The sequence below is a fragment of the Podarcis cretensis genome, assembly GCF_951804945.1.
Source record: "Podarcis cretensis genome assembly, chromosome: 15".
NCBI lineage: Eukaryota > Metazoa > Chordata > Lepidosauria > Squamata > Lacertidae > Podarcis > Podarcis cretensis.
Genome location: NC_137185.1, coordinates 354116 through 374253, shown reverse-complemented (window position 1 = coordinate 374253; position 20138 = coordinate 354116). Strand labels below are relative to the sequence as shown.

The window sequence follows — 20138 nt, the reverse complement described above, 5'->3', positions numbered from 1 at the left end:
CCATGGATTTCTCCAGTCCTCTTGCATAATAATAATAATAATAATAATAATAATAATTATTATTATTTTAAAATTGACTGTTAGGAAGGTAGATGAGGCTTACAAATCTGGTTGCCCTTACCACAGTTCCATTGAGTTTTCTAGCATTCACGTCTGGTTTTTTTTTTCCTTTTCCCCTTTTCCTAATTTTAAGGCGGTGCCATCTTCTCTTATCAATTGCATAAATGGCTCATTAACTTGTTATTTACAAAGCGCTCATTCTTGCAAGCAGGAGTGTGGCGAGTGAAATGAAATAAGTTCCCTGTGGAAAACCCCAGAGCGTGAAATCTAGGCAGGGCCCTTGGGCGTTTTTGTTAGGGAGCAGAGAGAGATTCACTCAGTTCGCAACCTGAAAACAAACTGAACGTGTGAATGCAGCTGTCTCGTAACAGTTGCATTCCTCCAAACATTGTGGTGTGGTTTTCCAGCGAAGTGGGGGAGAGAAATGTGTGTTATTAGAGGAAATAAGATAAAGGATGCTTCTGGGGGAGGTTCTTTCAAAAATCCATATATTAAGTAAAATGTGTGCGTGCATACATTGAGGAGAAATTTGCACAGAAAATGCTGATGAATCTCCATCCAGATTTTTGTTTAGAAAGGTTACAAGCAGATGTAGAAACCAAGCAAAACCAAACTGCCCTGTGGCCCCAAGAAATCTGGGGCGGCCTCCTCGTGGGCCCTGTCAGTCTCCCGCAACTTTCGCCCAGATTTTGCACCCAAAGGGTTTATCTCTGGAAGTTCCAGCCTCATCTATCAGTTTCGGATTAAACAAAGAGGCAGGGTTGTAAAAATGCTAAAAAGTCTCTTTTGTAGTTCAAAGGGGGGGTGGGGGTGGGGAAAAAAGGATGTTTTATCATGAGTAAGTTCTGCTGAAATGTTTGCCGCCCAGGGGGATCAGCAACGGAAACCGGGTGTAAAAGCCCCGGGAGGTTCAGAGATTGTGAGGAAGGCATTCCAGGCGAAATAAAAAAAGTTTGCAGGTGCCTCTCTGGATTGTCAGAGGAGCCGGCTGCGTTCTGCTCCCCTTACAAGAGCCGTAAAGCAGTCGCCTTTTCATCCCAGGTTTCGCAAAGGAGATCTCAAAGTCGCCGGAGCCAACTCTTCTTAAATATCAAGAAGTAGGCAGTTTTTGGGGATTCAAAGCTGCTTGTCTGGCCAGGGTTGTGGGCTTCTGCAGGTGGCAATGGTGGGCTTTTGGTGGGCTATTTATATGCTCTTGTATGGCGCTTTGATGGAAAGTGGATAGGAAAATCCTTTTATTCAGCTCTCACAAAGTTACAAGGCAGGGTCATCCCCTGAAGATTCAGGACCGGGGAAAGAAAGACCTCCTTCGTGCAGAGAAGAGTTGGACTGTGGAACTCCCTGCCACATGAGGCAGTGATAGCCACCAACCTGGGTGGCTTTAAAAGGGAATTGGACAAATTCATGGAGGAGGAGATGAGTATTGATGGCTGCTAGGCATGATGGCTCAGCTCTGCCTCCCCAGCTGGAGCCAGTGATGCTTCTGTATCCCAGTTGCTTGTGCTTGGATCTGCTAGGGGACTTCCCTTTTGGGCATGGGGCTGCCCCCCTGTGAGGTGGGCAAGTGGCCTGACCCAGAAAGGCTCTCCTGGTGCACTTATGGAACCTCCATTCCCAGAGGCAGTCTACCCCGAGTCCTAGGTACTGATGGGCATTTGACTACTGTGAGAACAGGATGCTGGACTAGATGGGCCATGGGCCTGATCCAGCAGCCTCTTCTTACCTCCTGAACCCACCACCTGGCAGAGGAACAACTGAGCGAAAATGCACCCCCTTGTCCCATCAAAACCAACAGGACCGGGGACAGCCATCCTCTTGATTTCAGGGAGATGGAAGCCCAGCTCCTTTCCTTGGGATCAGAGGCACTGAAGTGCATCCTGTTGTGAAGCTCAGAAAGTCTCCAATTCATCTGAGGTCATGTATTTATTTCCCCGCCTGGCTGTTTTTCTCTGTTGAAACAGGATTCTTGGCTGGCATCGGTGATGGTTTCACTGCTCCAAGACCAATCTAGCATTACCTTTTCGCCTTCGGATTCTCTGGACAGCAACCCACGCGGCGACCGGATGCAGACCCATGACAATTCGGGGTCCCCCATCCAGCAGGTGAGAATCCTAGAAGGGACCCCTGGAGGCCATTTAGTCCAGCCCCCTGCAACACAGATGAGAATGGCCATGCGTTTTCTTCCCCGCTTGACCAGTGTCAATCCAGAAGAGGGGTTCCTGCTGGACATCAGCTCCCAGCCCGCCTGACCATTGGGGCCACGGTGGCTGATGGGAGCTGGAGTCTGTTGACATCACGTAATGAGCCAGCGTTGCCTAGTGGTTAGAGTGTCGGACTAGACACCAGGAGAGACCAGGGTTCAAATCCCCCACTCAGCCATGAAGCTCACCTTGGTTGTTGTGAGGATAAAATGGAAGGGACCCCAAGGCTCACCTGCCCAAGTCAGAAATCTCCCCTAGGTCTAGGGGGTGTTTTGCCTGTGGGGTTTATGGTGTGCTCACCATAGAGTTTGACATACTTATCTTGTAGGGATGGTTGGGAATTGTTTAGAAAGGTTACAAGCAGATGTTTGGGGTTTTTTTTGGGGGGGGGATAGACTGGATGAGGAGTTATTGCCTGGGTAGGCCGGGACTCCCTACCTTGTGATGCTGTTGGGGAAAGAACCTGGGACCTTCTACCTGCCAGGCATCTGCTCTCACAGTGACCTAACCCTCCTCAAAGGTGTTTGGTGGCTTTCAGGCAGGGGCATCGCAAGGGGGGTGCGGTTCGTCCGAGGTGTCATGCCTGGGAGGGGTGACAAAATCCCTCTGGGTGGATCGTCATGACGGTGTATGCACCCCTAGCAGGAGGATTTTTGCGATTGGCACGATCGTCGTTGGGAAAATCCGTCTGCTAATCGTGCAAATACTGCCAGCAATCAGCCTGGCACCCCCGGCCGGCGGTGTTTGCACCCCCAAGTGGCCGGCGCTCGCATCCCCGGTGGGCGGTTTTATGCGATTGGCAGTCAGATTTTCGTGATCAGTGGCTGGCGCTGGCACCCCCGGCGGGCAATGCTTGCACCCCCATCTGGCGGCGCTGATACAGTTCCATGTGATTGCCAGTCGGATTTGCATGATCTGTGGGGATACAGTGGTATCTCGGGTTAAGAACTTACTGTATTTTTCGCTCTATAAGACGCACCAGACCACAAGATGCATCTAGTTTTTGGAGGAGGAAAACAAGAAAAAAAATCCCTCTTGCTGTTCTGGCTTCTGGGATAGTTGTGCAGCCTGCATTCGCTCCATAAGATGCACACACGTTTCCCCTTACTTTTTAGGAGGGAAAAAGTGAGTCTTATAGAGCAAAAAATACAATAATTCGTTCCGGAGGTCCGTTCTTAACCTGAAACTGTTCTTAACCTGAAGCACCACTTTAGCTAATGAGGTCTCCTGCTGTGCTGCCAGAGCACAATTTCTATTCTCATCCTGAAGCAAAGTTCCTAACCCAAGGTACTATTTCTGGGTTAGCGGAGTCTGTAACCTGAAGCATCTGTAACCCGAGATACCACTGTATCTGTTTCGCGCCAACCCTCCCTTTAAAAAGCTCAACAACTCGGTGATGGTTTCACTGCTCCAATGTTCCCAAAAATTGCAAAAAAAATTCACACTGGGTACCACCTGACCTTGCTATGCCTCTGCTTTCAGGAGACCCCGGGCTTCTGCTGCCCATCGTATGATGGTGAGGCCCGGACCGAGAGGAGACACTCGGAGTCCTCCCCGAGCTCCAGCACCTCCTCCCCACCCCCCGAACACATCTATGGGAGGTTCTCCGCTGGCCAAGGTGCCCCGGCTGAGCAGGAAGCCTTCAAGGTCCCTTCTGGCGCCACCGAGAAGTTCAGGCGCTACAGCTACGAGGAGAGCGCGGCCGGCACCTGCGGCCGGTTCAAGAGCTCCCTCCGCAACACCCCTTTCCACCCTTACAAGCGGCAGTTCCAGGAGGAGACCTTCCCAGAAGCTCAGCAGGCCCTGGCCATGGATGGACACCTGTTCAAGGCAGCCAGCATGGAGGGCTTTGAGGAGATGTGTGGGTCCACCATGACCAGGGAGGCAGAGATGTATCTGGCACACCTTCCCAGCCTCTCCTCCGAGCCGGCCTGGTGCAACGGCCTGCAGTATGCCAACCCCGGGCAGGAACATCACCCCCAGGCTATGGTGAGTTGGGCTCGTTCTAATTAAATGGCGGCATTCCTTAGGAGGTGGGTTTGAATTAGGTTATGCTCAGGGGTCCCCACTCTATGGTTCTATGCTTCCATGACCTCAGAAGGTGGTGGACTCTCCTTCCTTGGAGGTTTTTAAGCAGACGTTGGGTGGCCACCTGCCAGGGATTCTTCAGCTGTGATTCATGCATTGCAGCGGGTTGGACTGGATGACCCTCAGGGTCCCTTCTGCTTCAAAAATTCTACAGTTATTACATCCACCAAAATGATCAACGGGATGGGGAAAGGGTTGCAGCATTTAAGGCTTTTTAAGAGTCAAGGAAGACGCAAGATGATAGCTGGCCTCCGTCTGTCTCGGCAGACAATGGAGGAGTGTGCCTTTGGGGGTGAAGTCGAAGCGTCTGAGAGTTTCAGCACATGGCAGAGGTATAGAAAACCGCGCAGGCCATGAAGAAAGTGCACAGCTCAGTGGAGATGTCAGTGCTGTGTGCGGCAGCCGTGAAAAATGCAAACGCCGTGCTAAGGATCATTAGAAAAGACGTTGGAAAGAAAACTGCCAATATCATAATACAAATCTCTGGTGCAATCGGATTTGTGCCCTGGCTGCCTCCCCTCGAAAGTATATTGTAGAGCTGGAAAGGGTCAGAAAAGGGCCAAATGATTGAGGGGAGGAAGTGACTCCCCTACTTTTCAGTTTAGAGAAGTAGTGATTAAGAGGCGACATGGTTTAAGTTTGTAAAATGATAAACTTGGCCTGGAGAGAGTAGACAGAGAGAAGTTTTCCTCCCTCTCTCATAACACTAGAATTCCTGGACATCCCATGAAGCGGAATGCTGGGATGTCCTGGTGAGATGAAAGAGAAGTCTTTCTTCACTCAGAGTTAAACTGCGGAACTCCCTGCTGCTGCGGGAGACAGTGATGGCCACCAACTTGGATGGCTTTGAAAGAGGCTAAGGCGAATTCATGGAGAAGCAGCAAGGCTTCTGAATACCAGTTTCTGGAAGCCTATGGAAAGGAAAGGGTTTGAATCCTGAAGGCAGGTTGCCACTGGCCTGATCCTGCAGGCTGCTCTTCTGGTCTTCTTGGGTGCCCAAAGCTGTTTCAAGGAGACCACCCCCGAAAGCGGCACATCCACACACTCCTCTCTCTGTTTAACTTTCGGTCTTAGGCTCTACAGACTGGCCAAAGAAAATAGAGGAAAAGAGATGTGTTATACCCATTAATTAAGACATTTTAAAATCACTTGCTGCTTTAATTAGAGGTGTAACAGTCACAAGGTCTCCTGGCTGGCAAGACGCATTCTGGAGTTGCACCGGATTGCAAAGGAGTCGCCGGCTGCCAAGCCTTCTCTGTACAGTACATTCCGGCTGCAACTGCAGCAGAACCAATGCGAAAGGTGTTTCTTAGAGACGCCAAAAGAGTCCGATGGCCCTTTCCCAGTGACCAATCTCTGGGCTTCTCCACCCTCCCGCTTGCCCCATCCAGGCCTAGAAAGCAGGCGTCCAAGCTGCCTTCCATTTGTCCAATGCTTTTCCTATTTTCTTTTCTTCTTCTTCTTTTTGCTTTTTTGCTCCCCCCCCATTTAAAAAAAATTTATTTACACACGATATGATCTGTTTATTGTCATTGTCCCATACAGAACAATGAAATTGAAAAATCTACATAAGACATTCAAAACACCCTAAAAACTCTAAAACCCCATTTAAAAATACAATATACTCCTATAGAGACTCCTTATACTGCGTTTAAAACCAGAATTGCATTTGGGTAGAAACTGTTTCTCAGGCGGCTAGTCCTAGTCTTTATAACCCTGTACCTTCTTTATATACATTCTTTATATACATTCTTTACAACAAACAACTCCAAAATAAAATCATATGTAACAAAACCATAAGTCTCATGTTTTCATTTACACTGAGCTCCTCTCTGATACCTTTACTTGATATTTCTTGTTGCTTTCTGCTTTCCTTATAGAATCTTAATGAAAATTTAAATCTCTTAAACGCTATACCAATCTTTAACAATTTCAGTTAATTCATTCACCTCCCTCCCTGCAGCCCAGTACTTCCCTCCACACGTCTGCAACTTCTTTACCTACTATTATTTTTGCTATTGTTGCATTATTCAATTTATTTGTTATCCCACCCTTGATATATTATTATCGTATCTCCTTGCACCTTTTAAACTTTTCCATGTTAATTTTTAAACTCCAGCTCCGACTTTTTTCATTGGACAAATATATTGTCCAATGCTTTTCTAGGTATGCATCCAAGCGGTTTTGCCTTTGGAAAACCTGCTAGATGGGAACAAATGTTAATGTGCAGAAAACCCAATTGCCATTTCTTCCCCAAACAAGGCGGTGTTGACAGCCACCACCTTGGATGGCTTTAAAAGAGGGTTAGCGGGGATGGCCGCACTCTGCCTCCACAACCGGTGGAAGGAAATGCCTCTGAATTCCAGTTTCTGGGAACCGAGCGAAGGAAGAGGGCTCTTGTGTCCTGCTTGTGGTCTTCGTTTGGGGGCATCTGGGTGCCCCAGATAAGGACAGGAGGTTAGACTAGACACAGGCTTCCTCAAACTCAGCCCTCCAGATGTTTTTGGCCTACAACTCCCATGATCCCAAGCTAGCAGGACCCAGTGGTCAGGGATGATGGGAATTGTAGTCTCAAAACATCTGGAGGGCCGAGTTCAAGGAAGTCTGGACTAGAGGGTCCCCCTCTGGCCTCATCCCGCTGCTACCTGCTTCTGATCCTGTTATTGTTGAATGGCACCCCAGTTTCTGACCAGTGTGAGATTCTGGGGTCCCACCATTAGTGTTTCCTTTTGGAAATGAAGCAGAGTGGAGACTGTGGTGTCTTTATGATATATGTCTCTGAAGACGATTTGGGAACTTTAGCTGGTGCAGAATTCAATGGCCAGGTTGCTCACCGGAACAAGGCGGTTTGAGCACATTACATTGGCGATCCTAGTCTGACCACACTGGCTACCAATTAGTTTCCAGGTTCAGTTCAAAGTGCTGGTTTTGACCTATAAGCCTTAAAGGGCTCAGGGTCACAGTATCTCAAGGACCGCCTCTTTCCAGATGAACCTACCCGGACCCTGAGATCATCTTCTGAGGCCCTTCTTCATGTGCCACCTTCTCAAAAGGTTCTGGGAAGGCTTCTCCCCAGGGAAGTTCACTTGGCGCCTTCATTATACACCTTCAAGCGCCAAGCAAAAACGTTCCTTTTTAACCAGGCCTTTGGTTGATTTGGTTGACATCCTATGCCCTTTTAAAATGTGGTTGTTGTTTCTTTTGGGGGAGGGAGAATTATTGGCTTGTTGTCTTTATTTTGATTATGTATTTTGTGGTTTTATATTTTGATTTTATTCTGTGAACTGCCTTAAGACCTCCTTGTATCGGGCGGTATATAAATTCAATTATTATTATTATTAATAATAATTAATAATAATATGGCTTGTTTACACATATGTACAACCTGGAGGAGTTTCCAGCAATTTAGGGAAGCTTTTAATGTTTGACGGACTATTCTATTTTAATATTTTGTTGGAAGCCGCCCAGAGTGGCTGGGGAAACCCAGCCAGTTGGGTGGGGTATAAATATTATTATTGTTGTTGTTGTTGTTATTACACCCAAAAATGGTCTTGCTGCTCCCATAGCAGCAGTCAAACAGAAATCAAATACGGCTCTCAAACGTTGCTGCGGCTCTTTCCCCCGGTTGCTGTTTTACTTCTAGGTCACATTACTGCCCATCCCTTTGCACATCACCAGGAGGTTAGTCTGGCTATTCCAATAATTAGGAGCCTTCATTGGAGTTTAACACTTGCTGGCTGCAGGGATTAGAAGGGTCTTTGCATACAGTCTACTTCCCCCAAACTCATAACATTAGGGTGAAAGAATCTGGACGTTTCAGTTTTTCATTTTTCCATCTTTCAGCCCAATTTGCTTCATTTCTTCATCAGCTTGCAATTTTTTAAATACTAAAAAAAACCCCTACATTTCTGTGCCTTTTTCCCCCAATAGACACTTTTCTACATAAACACATTTCCCAGCAAGCCGTTTCCACTAACAGAACACATCTTTGAGCTTTATTTTAACTCACATAAACATTTGGCAGCCACTTTCCCCTAATATATGCATTAGGCTTGCAATTTTTATTTTGCATGACACGATTCAGAATTTCAAAGCCCCAAAGCCATTGATAGCCCTCTCTTCTTCCATGAATTTGCTTGAACTTTTAAAGCCATCCCAGTTGGCCCCCTGCTGGAGTGAGTTCCGCTGTTTATTTATGGGGTTCATGAAAAAGTCCTGTCTTTTATTGGCTCTGAATCTTCCAACACTCACCTTTATGTCCATGAGCTCAATCTCTGGTCCTCCTCAGGGTAGACCCCTTGGAACGAATGGATCTAAGCTACCCATGGAGATTCATTTCATTGTGGCTCTACTCCGAGTAGTTGTTGTCGTTTAGTTGTGTCTGCTTCTTCGTGACCCCCTGGACAGAGCACGCCAGGCACTCCTGTCTTCCACTGCCTCCTACAGCTTGGTCAAACTCATGCTGGTAGCTTTGAGAACACTGTCCCACCATCTCGTCCTCTGCCGTCCCCTTCTCCTTGTGCCCTCCATCTTTCCCAGCATCAGGGTCTTTTCCAGGGAGTCTTCTCTTCTCATGAGGTGGCCAAAGTATTGGAGTCTCAGCTTCAGGATCTGTCCTTCCAGTGAGCACTCAGGGCTGATTTCCTTCAGAATGGAGAGGTTTGATCTTCTTGCACTCCATGGGACTCTCAAGAGTCTCCTTCAGCACCAGAATTCAAAAGCATCCATTCTTCGGCGATCAGCCTTCTTTATGGTCCAGCTCTCACTTTGACTAGTACCAACACTGAACACAGGCTTCCCACACCTGAGGTTTTGGGGTTTGGGTTTTCTTTAACATGGCACCATGACGTTCTTCTCTCATCCACCAGGAAGCAGAGGTGAAGCTGAAGACCCCACCGTTGGAGGAACAGACCAGCCCCTACTGCTACCAACCTCAGGCCCCCCAGATGTATTGCCCCTCTCATCCTTTCCACCAGGTAAGGCAGGATGGGGCGACCCCCACCCACAGATTGCAGATTGCAGTGTGCAACAGCTGAACTGCTGAACTCCCTCCTGCAGGAGACGCTGACAATCACTAACCCTTTTTGAAAGGGGATTGCACACATTTCATGGAGGAGGGAGCTATTGAGGGCTTTGCTCTGCTTCCATGGTCGGAGGCAGGAAATGCTTCTGAATAGCAGCTGCTGGAGACCGCAGGAGGGGGAGAGTTGCTCTTGTGTTCAAATCCTGCTTGCCGTTTCCCATTGGGAGATCTGGACTGGATGGGCCACAGAGGCTAAGACTCTCAGTGCCTACCAGTCACAATGAATCTGCTCTATTCCCACGGTCCAAGGCAGCAATGCTCCCGAATATGAGTTGCTTGAAAGTGCAGGAGACGAGAGTTGCTTTCGCACTCAGCTCCCGCTAGTGGGCTTCCCCAAAAAGGCATCTGGTCGGCCACTGTGAGAACAGGATGCTGGACCAGGCAGGACAGGGGCCCGATCCAGCAGAACAAGCCACTTCCAGGTTGCCATCATCGGATTCCTTCTGCAGAGCATCCTGGCCTCTGACTGCCTGACCAACCCCTCTGTCATCCAGGGAGGCCAGCGTCCTCATTCGTTTCTGGCCCTGACCAGCAGAACGGATTTGCCTCGTGTTTTGCTGGGTCAAGGCTGACTCAGTCAGAAACCATCTCCTGGCTGGCCTGGAGTCACCTGCCCATCCGCCTTATGAGGACGGTGGTGCCAGCCTTGCCATCGTAAAACTCCCGAAAGGCAGTTCTTCTACTGTCCTTCATTTGCCTATAAAAAACGAAATAACACACCTGACACCGACTGCCTTGAAACTCATAAAACAGAAATGGCCTTTCAAAACAGCCCGTAATGAGGACACCTCCGCCAGCTCCTTCCCCAACTTCTGAAGGAGAGACTGAAACCAATAAAATCGGAATTGCAGAGCAAAGAACTTCCTCACCTGGCCCCAGAACCACAGGTGAGCAGGGTGGGGCAGGTGACCCCTGGAGCCTCGCTGGAGGGCAGGATGTGGCCCAAGATGCCAAGAAAAGCCCTGGCGCAGGGTCTGACCCCCAAGCGCACCGGAAAAGCTCCACTTGATCAGACCAGTGGCCCTTCTGGCCCAGCCTCCTGTTCTCACCATGGCCACATAGCCTAGGAATCGAGATAGACTGCCACTAGGCCTGGAGGTTCCACGAGAGCCCTCTGTTGGGTCAGGCCAAAGGGGGCCCACCTAGTCCAGCACCCTCTTCTCACAGTGGCTGACCAGATGCCCCGATCGAATAATAGAATCATTGATTTGGAAGGGGCCATGAGCATCATGCAGTCTACCCCACGTCAATGAAGGGATCTTTTCCCCAACATGGAGCTTGAGCCCACAGCCCCAAGATTAAGAGCAGGAAACCCACGAGTTGGACCTGATTCGTGCTGGATCAAGTCAAAAGTGACCCATCTAGTCCAGCAACAGCCGTTTAGGTTCCTTGGAGCCCCAAATTGATAGCAATAACTAGGCAAGGCTTTGCCGTCCTATGACTGGGACCTTGCAACCAATGACCATGTCTTTGGTAGCATACATGCCAGATATTTAAAAAGAAGAATTCTGGGAATTGAAGTTTGTTGATGGTGTTGGGAATAGCAGCCCTGCAAGGAGCAAACTGCAGCTCCCATGTCGGGGGCTCACACAACCTTCTCAGCATCCCAGTTGAGCTATTAAGGAAGGGGCTCAAAAACTATTTGGACACCTCCCCAAATGCAGAATGCGCACGTCAGGGGGGTGAACTTGTGGCCCTCTGTTTCTTCCTCCAGCTCCCATCGTAAGATCATAAGCTGATCTTACACGTTGCCCATTTAGTCCAGCATCCTGATCTCACTGCGTCCAGCCGCATGATCACCTCCTCCCAGAATTTGTCCGGTCTTCTTTGGAAGCCTTCCAAGTTGGCGGCTCTCACTGTCTGCTGTGGGAGGGAGTTCCACAGGTTAACTCCATGCGGCATGACGAAGGACTTTCTTTCATCTGCTCTTCATCTCCTAACCTTCAGCTTCATCAGCGTTCCAGTGTTATGAGTGGGAGAAAAAATCACCTCTGTCTGCTTTCTCCTTGCCCTGCAGAACTTTATAAACTCCTGTCGTGTCACCTCGCTTGCCTAAAATGCCCCAAACGTTCCACATCGGGGAGTCCCTCCGTTCCCTTAATCATCCCTAACCATTGGGCATGCTGGCCGCCCGGAGCTAGTACAGCAACATTTAAAGGGCACACCATCTCCTTGCCATTAATATTCCTCTGTAGGGCTTTGCAGCTTCCGCAGGTAAATCTCCCCAGGACGGGCTGCAGAGAGTAGAATATCGCCCACAACACAAGACAGCATCTTCCCTGGCTGCCCAAGAGCTTTCTGGGCTCGGTTCCTGGGGCTGCCTCCCTCCCCTCAAGCAGCCTGGGCTCCCTGGGCCTTGAGAAGGTCTCTCCTTGTTCCCTTAGATATGCGTAAAAGCAACAGGAATACTCCTCCTTCAGGAACACTAATAATGGATAATGACACGCAGAACCCTCGGTGTTCTTTTACAGAGTACAAGGAGTTAGCACAGGGATGGACTGTGGAACTCCCTCCCACATGGAGGCAGCGAGGGCCACCAAGCTAGATGGCTTTAAAAGACAAGTTCGTGGAGGAGGAGAGGGTTAGCAAAGACTACTAGCCATGGTGGCTGCAGACCAGGGCCTCAGCTGGCTGGCTTCATAACCTCTTTGTGACTTTACTTCCATTGATGGAGGTTCATGCAGCAATTTTGATTTTAATTATTTTCAGTCAGGGATTCCGTAGCTGTAATCCCTGCATCGCAGCGGGTCAGACTTCCAACACTACAATTCTATGAATGTTTTAAATAGTAGTTTACCTGTGTTGTGTTTTTTTTTTTTAAACTGATGGGTTTGTTGTGTTATCCTTTCTGTAAATCTCTTGGAGTTCGTTTTGGTTTTTTGCACTCTAGCCTTTTATACAATGAAGGTACATCTCTCGTCTCCTTGTGTCCCTAGTATCCTGCAGGGAACAGCTACCCCTTCTCCTACATCTCCAGCTCGCAGTACCCCTACCAGCGAATCGCCCCACAGAGCAGCCAAGAGCATCACCAGCCCCTGTTCCCCAAGCCCATCTACTCCTATAGGTAAGCCTTTGCACCTTCGTTTTATTTCCTCATTGGGATGCTTAGAACCTGCTCTTTCGTAAGATCCCCCAAGGCATCTTAAAACAGACAGAATAGCAAGATCAATAAAATGATCCATAAAAACATAATAGAAAGCATCAGTAGATAATGGCTGGTGAAAAAAGAGAAATTCAGATTTTTCTCTTCGATTTTTGGAGTGATGTCTAAAAGGACATCAGAAGAGCCTGCCAGACCAGGACAAAGGCCACCCATCCTGTCCTCACAGTGGCCAAATACCCCCAAGAACCTAGGACTCAAGATAGACTGCCTCTGGACCTGGAGGTTCCACGAGAAGAGGCCTGGCTACCAAAGGGGGCTAACCAGGCCAGCATCCTGTTCACACAGTGGCCACCAGAAGCCCACAAGCAGGACCCCTGAGTGCAACAGCCTCGTCCCGTCTTGAAGTTGGCAATTGAAGGTAGGCTGCCCCTGTGCCTGGAGACTCTGTCGTGATCCTAGCCAATAGCCTTCCCGAAGGCCCATTGAGTCCGGCACCCTGTTCTCACAAATGCCCCACAGAAGAGAGGGATCTGGATAGACTGCCTCTGCCCCTGGAGGTTCCATGAGGACGCCAGAAGAACATCAGAACCAGCCACTGTCTAACCAGATGCATGTAGGAAACCCACAAGCAGGAGTAGAGCACAAGAGTCCTCATTGTTCAACTGCAAGCTGTGCCAAGAAGGACCTGGTCTGTCCTGAACCTCCAAATGTCCAACCTCCAATGAGTTCCAGTATTAATAATAATAATAATAATAATAATTAATTAATGTATTATTTATACCCTGCCCACTCTGGGCAGCTCCCAGCAGAATATTAAAACCACGATAAAACATCAAACATTAAAAACTTCCCTAAACAGGGCTGCCTTCATACGTCTTCTAAAAGTCAGGTAGTTGTTTATTTCCTTGATATCTGGTGGGAGGGCGTTCCACAGGGCGGGTGCCACTACCGAGAAGGCCCTGTGCCTGGTTCCCTGTAACCTCACTTCTCACAGTGAAGGAACTGCCAGAAGGCCCTCGGAGCTGGACCTCAGTGTCCAAGATGGATGATTGGGGTGGAGACGCTCCTTCAGGTATACTGGGCCTCAACATAAGAGCAGGATGCTGCAGCACGGCTGCTGTCAGGGAGTATCACACCTCAGAAATCTGCACCAGTTGCTGATCTGCTACTGGGCCGTGTTCAAGGTGTTACTATTAGGACATAAAGCCTTTAACAAGTTGGACAAGTTCACCTGACCCTCTTGACCTGCTGCACTCAGTCGAACTGGCTCTGTTCCAGGTGCCACATAATCCCTGTTCCACATTGGTAAGGACGCAATATTTTTGTGTGGCAGCATGTGCCCTGTGGAACTCCCTGCCTATTGATGTCAAGCAAGCGCCTTCACTGCACTCTTTTCAGTGCGTGCTAAATACATTCCTCTTTAGACAGACCTTTCCAGATGCCTAGAAAGTTGAGGTGATTTTAATCTGCCTCTGTATTTTAACTTTTTGTATGTTTGAAAGTATTGCGTAAGTTTTTCTTGATTTTCTTATTTTATCTTTTCATAATTGCTTTGAGGGTTGTTGTTTTTTTACAGTCAAGCCTTGTAGACATTCTGTGATATAAATGATTGATTGAATAAATAAGAATAAGATGAGTCTGTTGCCAATCAATCCTTCTATTGGCAGACTTTGTGTCGATCTGCTATATATTTTGGAAAGTTGCTTGCCTGTCCGCAATGTGATTGGACACCTCTTAAGAAATCAGAGCTGCATGTTGCCTGACTTTTCCTGAGAGAAAGGAACCGGTTCTTTTCTAGGTTTGGACACCATTGGGTGCCATTTTCAATCAAGACGGCCCACAACCTTTCAAAACTGATTTCAACCAATTTTTTCATGATGGTTTCTGAGATCAAGGAGCAGGATTTTTGCGTAAATTTGGAGACAGTTGGACGCCAGGGTGCATCAAGATGGTGGACCGAGCTTCTCAAAACAGCATAGACTCTTTTTCATTCCTTGTCATTCCCAAGCAATGCGAGGCGGTTGCTCGTTTATTTCGTGAAACGTACACCCCACTTGATTGTAAAAAGATACACCGCAAAGCGGTTTACAGTTTAAGACCTTTGAAAAGTTAAAATGACAATAGACTAAGATTAGAAGTCGCATCAGTAAGCCATGTCTAAAAAAGAATGTTTCTAAGAGGCTCGCAAAAGTGAACAGCGAAGGCGCCTGCCCTAATATCAAGAGGCAGGGAGTTCCGCAGTTGTAGATGCTGCCACACTGAATGATCAAGTTCTTACGAATGCAGGAGGGGGGCATGTGGCCCCTGCAGTAGTGCCAGTTCCACTGCCTGAAGGGGTCAGATGGGCGTCTGTGGGGGCAAGACGAACCCAAAGCTAAACCTTACCCTCCAAGTGTCCTGATCCTCCAGGGACAGTCCTGGAATTACAGAAGCTGTCCTGGTTTCTGATCTGATCCTGGACTGTCCTAGTTTTCCTTATTCCTGCCCTCCTCGTCTTGATTAAAAGTGGTGGAGAGATCAGGTGCCCCAATCCAGACCTTTTTGGAAGCAGGAGCCTTTGCTGTGTGTGTAGGTGCAAAAACGGAGCCCTGTTCATACTGAAAATAAAATCCCTGCACCAAATGAAGGAAATGGTGAGGCTGGCATGCAAAGCTCTCCCTATAATCTGGCACATTGCAGTAATCCAGTCTTGAAGTAAGCAGGGCTACAGCTGCCAGAGTGCCAAGTTGCTAGTCCCTGTTAAGCAAAAGCAGAGAAACTGAAGGTTGAAGGAAGCTTTAACATCCCTTTCTTGTTTTGTTTTGTTTTTCTCCTTTGACCAGCATCCTCATATTTATGGCGCTCAAGAACAGCAAAACTGGCAGCCTCCCAGTCAGCGAGATTTACAATTTCATGACGGAACACTTCCCTTATTTCAAGGTAAGCTCTTGTGGCGAGCGATGGATCGTTGCAGATCTGTAGGCCTGGAACTCGGATTGGGAACATTCCCAGCTCTCCCTGAGACGCTCTTGGAGATTGAACCTTCCGCATGCAAAGCAGGTGTTCTGCCCCTGAGCTGGGGGATTTCCCCCACCAGACCTCGTGCCACTTCCTCCAGAAGGAGGCACTTCCAGGAAACCTGCCCAATGCAGGGCACCGCCTGGCTTGATCAGTCGGTTCTTCTTCAGTCTCGCAGGAGGTGCCCAGATTTCTTTGCAACAAACGCAAGAAAAAGAATTTTTTGAGCAAAATTGGGCATCGTAGAAGAAACAGCAAGCAATATTTCAGCTAAGAACATAGGGGGGAAAGCCTGCTGGCCCACTGAGGCCAGCTTCCTGCCAGATTGGTGGCCATCTCTGCCTCATGTGGCAGTGAGTTCCACCGTTTAACTCTGTGTTGCATGGAGAAGGGCTTCCTTTTCTCTGTCCCAAATCTTCCAACGTTCCGTTTTCTTGGATGCCCCCGAGTTCCAAGAGAGGGAGGAAAACCTTTCTCTCCATTCCTGGCAGAATTTTATGAGCTTTCCGGTTGCCTCTTGCTTGCCTATCCTGTCCTTTCTCCTTCTCCCATGTTTCCACTCTCAGCCTCACAGGGCAAATCCTTGCCAGAAAAGGCAGAGAAGGAAACCCCTCCGTTGCTCTCGGAGCAGAGCAAGCCAAGGGGTGGAGGAGAGCACAATTTGGGAATAAAATACACGGAGGGAAAGGACAACCAGCACTGAGGCCAGGACGACAGAAACGCTGGGAAATTAACTTTTCCTCATCGCCAGGGCACCGGCAACTGGAGTGATGCAACTGGCCCCTTTTCTAGTTGAAACACGGCAATCTGACTCCCACGTCCGTGGGGTAAAAAGGGGCAGGGAAGGTACGCACACAATTTGAGCCGCTTTGAAGTGCCTCTCCTCGCTCAGCAGAACCAGATTTCCAAAAGGGAGAGAGTTTTGCAAGAGCCCAATAACTTTCCAAAGATCAAGGGGTTCTTGCCAGGCTCAGCGAGCGAGCGAGGGTGGTGGCAGGCAGGAGGAGAAAGTGAATGTCAAGCTGGGAATCTGCTCCTGCCAGGGGCTCTTTGTCGCTTTGCGCCCAGCAGGGTGGCAGGCAGAGAAGGTGGTCTGGAAGGGCTTATAGATGCACAGAATTGTAGCGTTGGATGGGAGCATCTAGGGCCACCCCCCTGCAAGGCAGGCTAGCTTGGGTGGGTGCAAATGGTTTGGCTTGACTGATTAGTACAAAGGGAGGTTAATCCATTTGCTTAGTTCTGTAACAAACAAAATCTGCCCTCATTCCCTTATGGGGGACACAAGACCCCTTATAGAGTCCTTTATAGGTTCTCCATCAGTAGGAAAAAATGACAGGCCTACCAGAGAATATCGAGAAGCAAAGCAAGCCTGATCTTTATTGAACTGTTGCAACAAGGTGCCCCCTTCACACACAGGAAAGGAGGAAAGACCTAGAACAAAGGTGTGCCTGCCCTTATATAGACCTTTTAAATTCCCTGCCTTGGAGCTCAAGACCACCCCTCCATACATAAATCACAGAAAAGGTGGTCTACAACAGAAATTTGAATTGTTTTTCCTGTCTCTCAGGCTATTGGATGATGCCTTATCTGATTGCTTTTCCTGGTAGTCTGGCCATTCCTTTGAGATGGTGATTACCCAATTCCTGAGACAATGGGAAGGTTCCCTCACCCCCTCCCTCCTTGCAGAGAAAACATTTGGTCAGTTTGGGAGTCAAAATAGTTTCAGGGCGGTCTTCCTGTGCTGATCCAGACATGTGGTCCACATATCCATGTACGCGCCTGGCCGGCACATTTATGAACTATATATATATTTTTTATTTCAGTTCACAAAATCTATATTCCAATGGCTTGTAAAAGAAAACTCAACAAACACCTCAGAGTTGTTTACTAAAAGAATAAACAAATTATCAGTAAAAACCCAGCTATTTAAAACGTTTAACAATAATGATTATTAATAATAATGGTTTGAAAATTCAGGAGGGAGTAATGGCCAGCAACCTAGAATTGGACATTTATAAAAGTGTCTAAAATTATGCAAAGCGCAGAGAAAGTGGAGAGAGAAAACTTTTCCTCCCTCTCTCGTAACACCAAAACTCAGAGGCATCCCATGAAGCCGACAGTTGGAAGATTCAGGACAGATGCTGTTCATCGTTACACTGTGGAACTCCCTGCCACAGGACGCAGGGATGGCGGCCAAAGTGGTTGGCTTTTAAAAAAGGATTGAATCCAGGGAGGAGTGGGGTGTTGGTGGCTACTAGCCAGCAGGCTCTTCTGATGTTATTATAAGTAAAATCAGTGGTAAGATGAAAACCAGATGAAGGCACTGGTCAATGGTCTGTGTTCCCAGGGAGTCTTTGCCCAAATGACAGAGTTTTTGGCTTCTCTTTGGGGACATGGGCTCGGCCACTGGCTGGAGTGGAACGGGGCACCCTTTGGCCTGATCTGGCCGCAGCGCTCTCCCGAAGTCATTTCCTGGGGGAGACCATTGCTCACCGCAGAAGATGACACAGGAAACAAGTTGCAGAACCTGACAGATTCCCGGGAATATGTCAGAGACAAAACAGAGAGCCAGAAATTTAATTATAAACGCAATTAGCTAATCAGCAGAAACACCAGCGTAGGACAACGAAGGCAGGCCTAGCTAGCTTTCTGAAGTTGGAGATTTATATAATCGCGCTGCCACTCCAAGCGAGGAGACATCGCCTCACTGACCACTAACATCACGCCTCTTGCCGGAGAACCAGATCCCAGGTTTCCTCATAGCCCAGCGAGAGACGCCATCTCACCTGAAATGCACCTTTGTTTAAAAGGGACTGGTTATCCTCCCCTTCCCACCGTGGCTCAAGAGGAATTGGTGATGCTCTGTTTCTTTTTCTTTTAAAAAAATGATTTTTATCAAATTTTACATTTTTATCATAATAACACCACATCAAAAAACAAAAGATACAATTCCCAAATATTCCCCGCCCCCCACAATGACTTCCCTCAACTTCCTCTTCTTGTTTTTTAACATATTAGCTCCTCTTGCTTGCTTTTTTATCTCTTAATTTTAAAATCTTTAAATTGTATATTATTGTAATTTTATCATATCAATAATTTCTGTATTCATTTTGTTCATTGTTAAGTGTTTAGTCAAATCCTGCTAGTGAGTCCGTTTCTTTACGTTGCTTCTGTAAGTACAACATGAATAGTTCCCAGTCTTCTTTAAGGTCTCTCTTGTCTTTGTTTCCAAGTCTTTCAGTTAACTTTGCCATCTCAGCATATTCCATCATTTTCTCTTGCCATTGTTCTTTAGTTGGTATTTCGTCGGTTTTCCATCCTTGGGGTAGCAAAACCTAGCCGATGATGCTCTGTTTCTGATCAGCTCCAAAGAGAGTTATGTTGTCATGCAACCATAGAATTGTCACGTTGAACGGGAACCCAGGGGTCATCTAGCTCACCCCCCTGTGATGGAGGAATCTCAGGTGAAGGATAAGCGGGGAGGGAGCCTTAGCATACAGAAGGTCCCAGGGTCAATTTCTGATGCGGCTGGGAATGTCCCCTGCCTGAGACGGCAGCCAGTTTAGGCAATGCTGAATTATATGGACTAATGCTCTGGTTCCATATGTTAGCGGAGAAATCTGAGGGTTCCCTTGGACAAAAAGCAAGGACCCCAGCCAGGAATACCAGAGCAAAACAGCAGCCAGTAGGCTTGGTCTTGATTGAAGACTGTCGTGACAGGACTCCCACCTGCCACCAGGTGGAACAAGATGGAAGCCCCAAACAAAAGAGCCCCCAAACTTTTATTAGCTGCTAATCCCCATGTTGGGACGCAGGTGGCGCTGTGGGTTAAAGCCTCAGCGCCTAGGGCTTGCCGATCGAAAGGTCGGCGGTTCGAATCCCTGCGGCGGGGTGCGCTCCCGCTGCTCGGTCCCAGCGCCTGCCAACCTAGCAGTTCGAAAGCACCTCCGGGTGCAAGTAGATAAATAGGGACCGCTTACCAGCGGGAAGGTAAACGGCGTTTCCGTGTGTGGCTCTGGCTCGCCAGAGCAGCGATGTCACGCTGGCCACGTGACCCGGAAGTGTCTCCGGACAGCACTGGCCCCTGGCCTCTTAAGTGAGATGGGCGCACAACCCCAGAGTCTGTCAAGACTGGCCCGTACGGGCAGGGGTACCTTTACCTTTACCTAATCCCCATGTTACACCCCCCAAACTACATCATGGTTACATCATGAAAGGGGAGGTCTGGTGGCAGTAATCTGAGCAGCCTGGACCCTGCCCCATGGTTCCCCTTGCCCTCCACCAAACACCCATCAAGTTGGACAAAAGAGATATTCACATTTCTCTGTTTCCCAGCCAAGTTCATCCCACCCTTTTGTCTTCATCTGGGTTTGGTATTTCTGGAATGGCTACCTGTCTGGCACTCAGGTATCAGGATGCCAGGGATTATCACTCAGGTAGAGGGGCTGCTGAGTAGCTGAGCTAACCTGTCTGTATGAATTTATGAAGTTTTCCCAGTGAGCCAGTACATAGATACATTTATCAGTGAATTCTTACATTTGGTATCGTGCCGCAAAGGCCCTTCGAATAGATAGGAAGAAACTGTGATGAAGTGTTTTGTGGAGAC

The 20138-nt window shown here is 48.2% G+C and overlaps 1 protein-coding gene and 1 long non-coding RNA gene across 5 annotated transcripts in view; one reads left to right on the top strand and one right to left on the bottom strand.

The window, feature by feature from the left end:
• The window catches only part of FOXN1 (forkhead box N1), a gene marked incomplete at its 5' end in the record, with an annotated part of 53132 nt that overhangs the window by 21658 nt on the left and 11336 nt on the right, over positions 1 to 20138 (top strand). For all 4 annotated transcript variants that reach the window (XM_079955962.1, XM_079955963.1, XM_079955961.1 and 1 more), the window contains 5 exons: positions 2022 to 2162; positions 3744 to 4250; positions 9218 to 9325; positions 12369 to 12496; positions 15358 to 15454. In XM_079955962.1, the coding sequence (XP_079812088.1) occupies positions 2043 to 2162; positions 3744 to 4250; positions 9218 to 9325; positions 12369 to 12496; positions 15358 to 15454 (960 nt within the window). The remainder of the gene's footprint in view (positions 1 to 2021; positions 2163 to 3743; positions 4251 to 9217; positions 9326 to 12368; positions 12497 to 15357; positions 15455 to 20138) is intronic.
• On the bottom strand, positions 19196 to 19979 carry LOC307204416. The gene is made up of 2 exons (XR_013833683.1): positions 19699 to 19979; positions 19196 to 19324 (listed from the first exon to the last, which is right to left on the bottom strand). It is a non-coding gene; the product is annotated as an uncharacterized lncRNA (long non-coding RNA).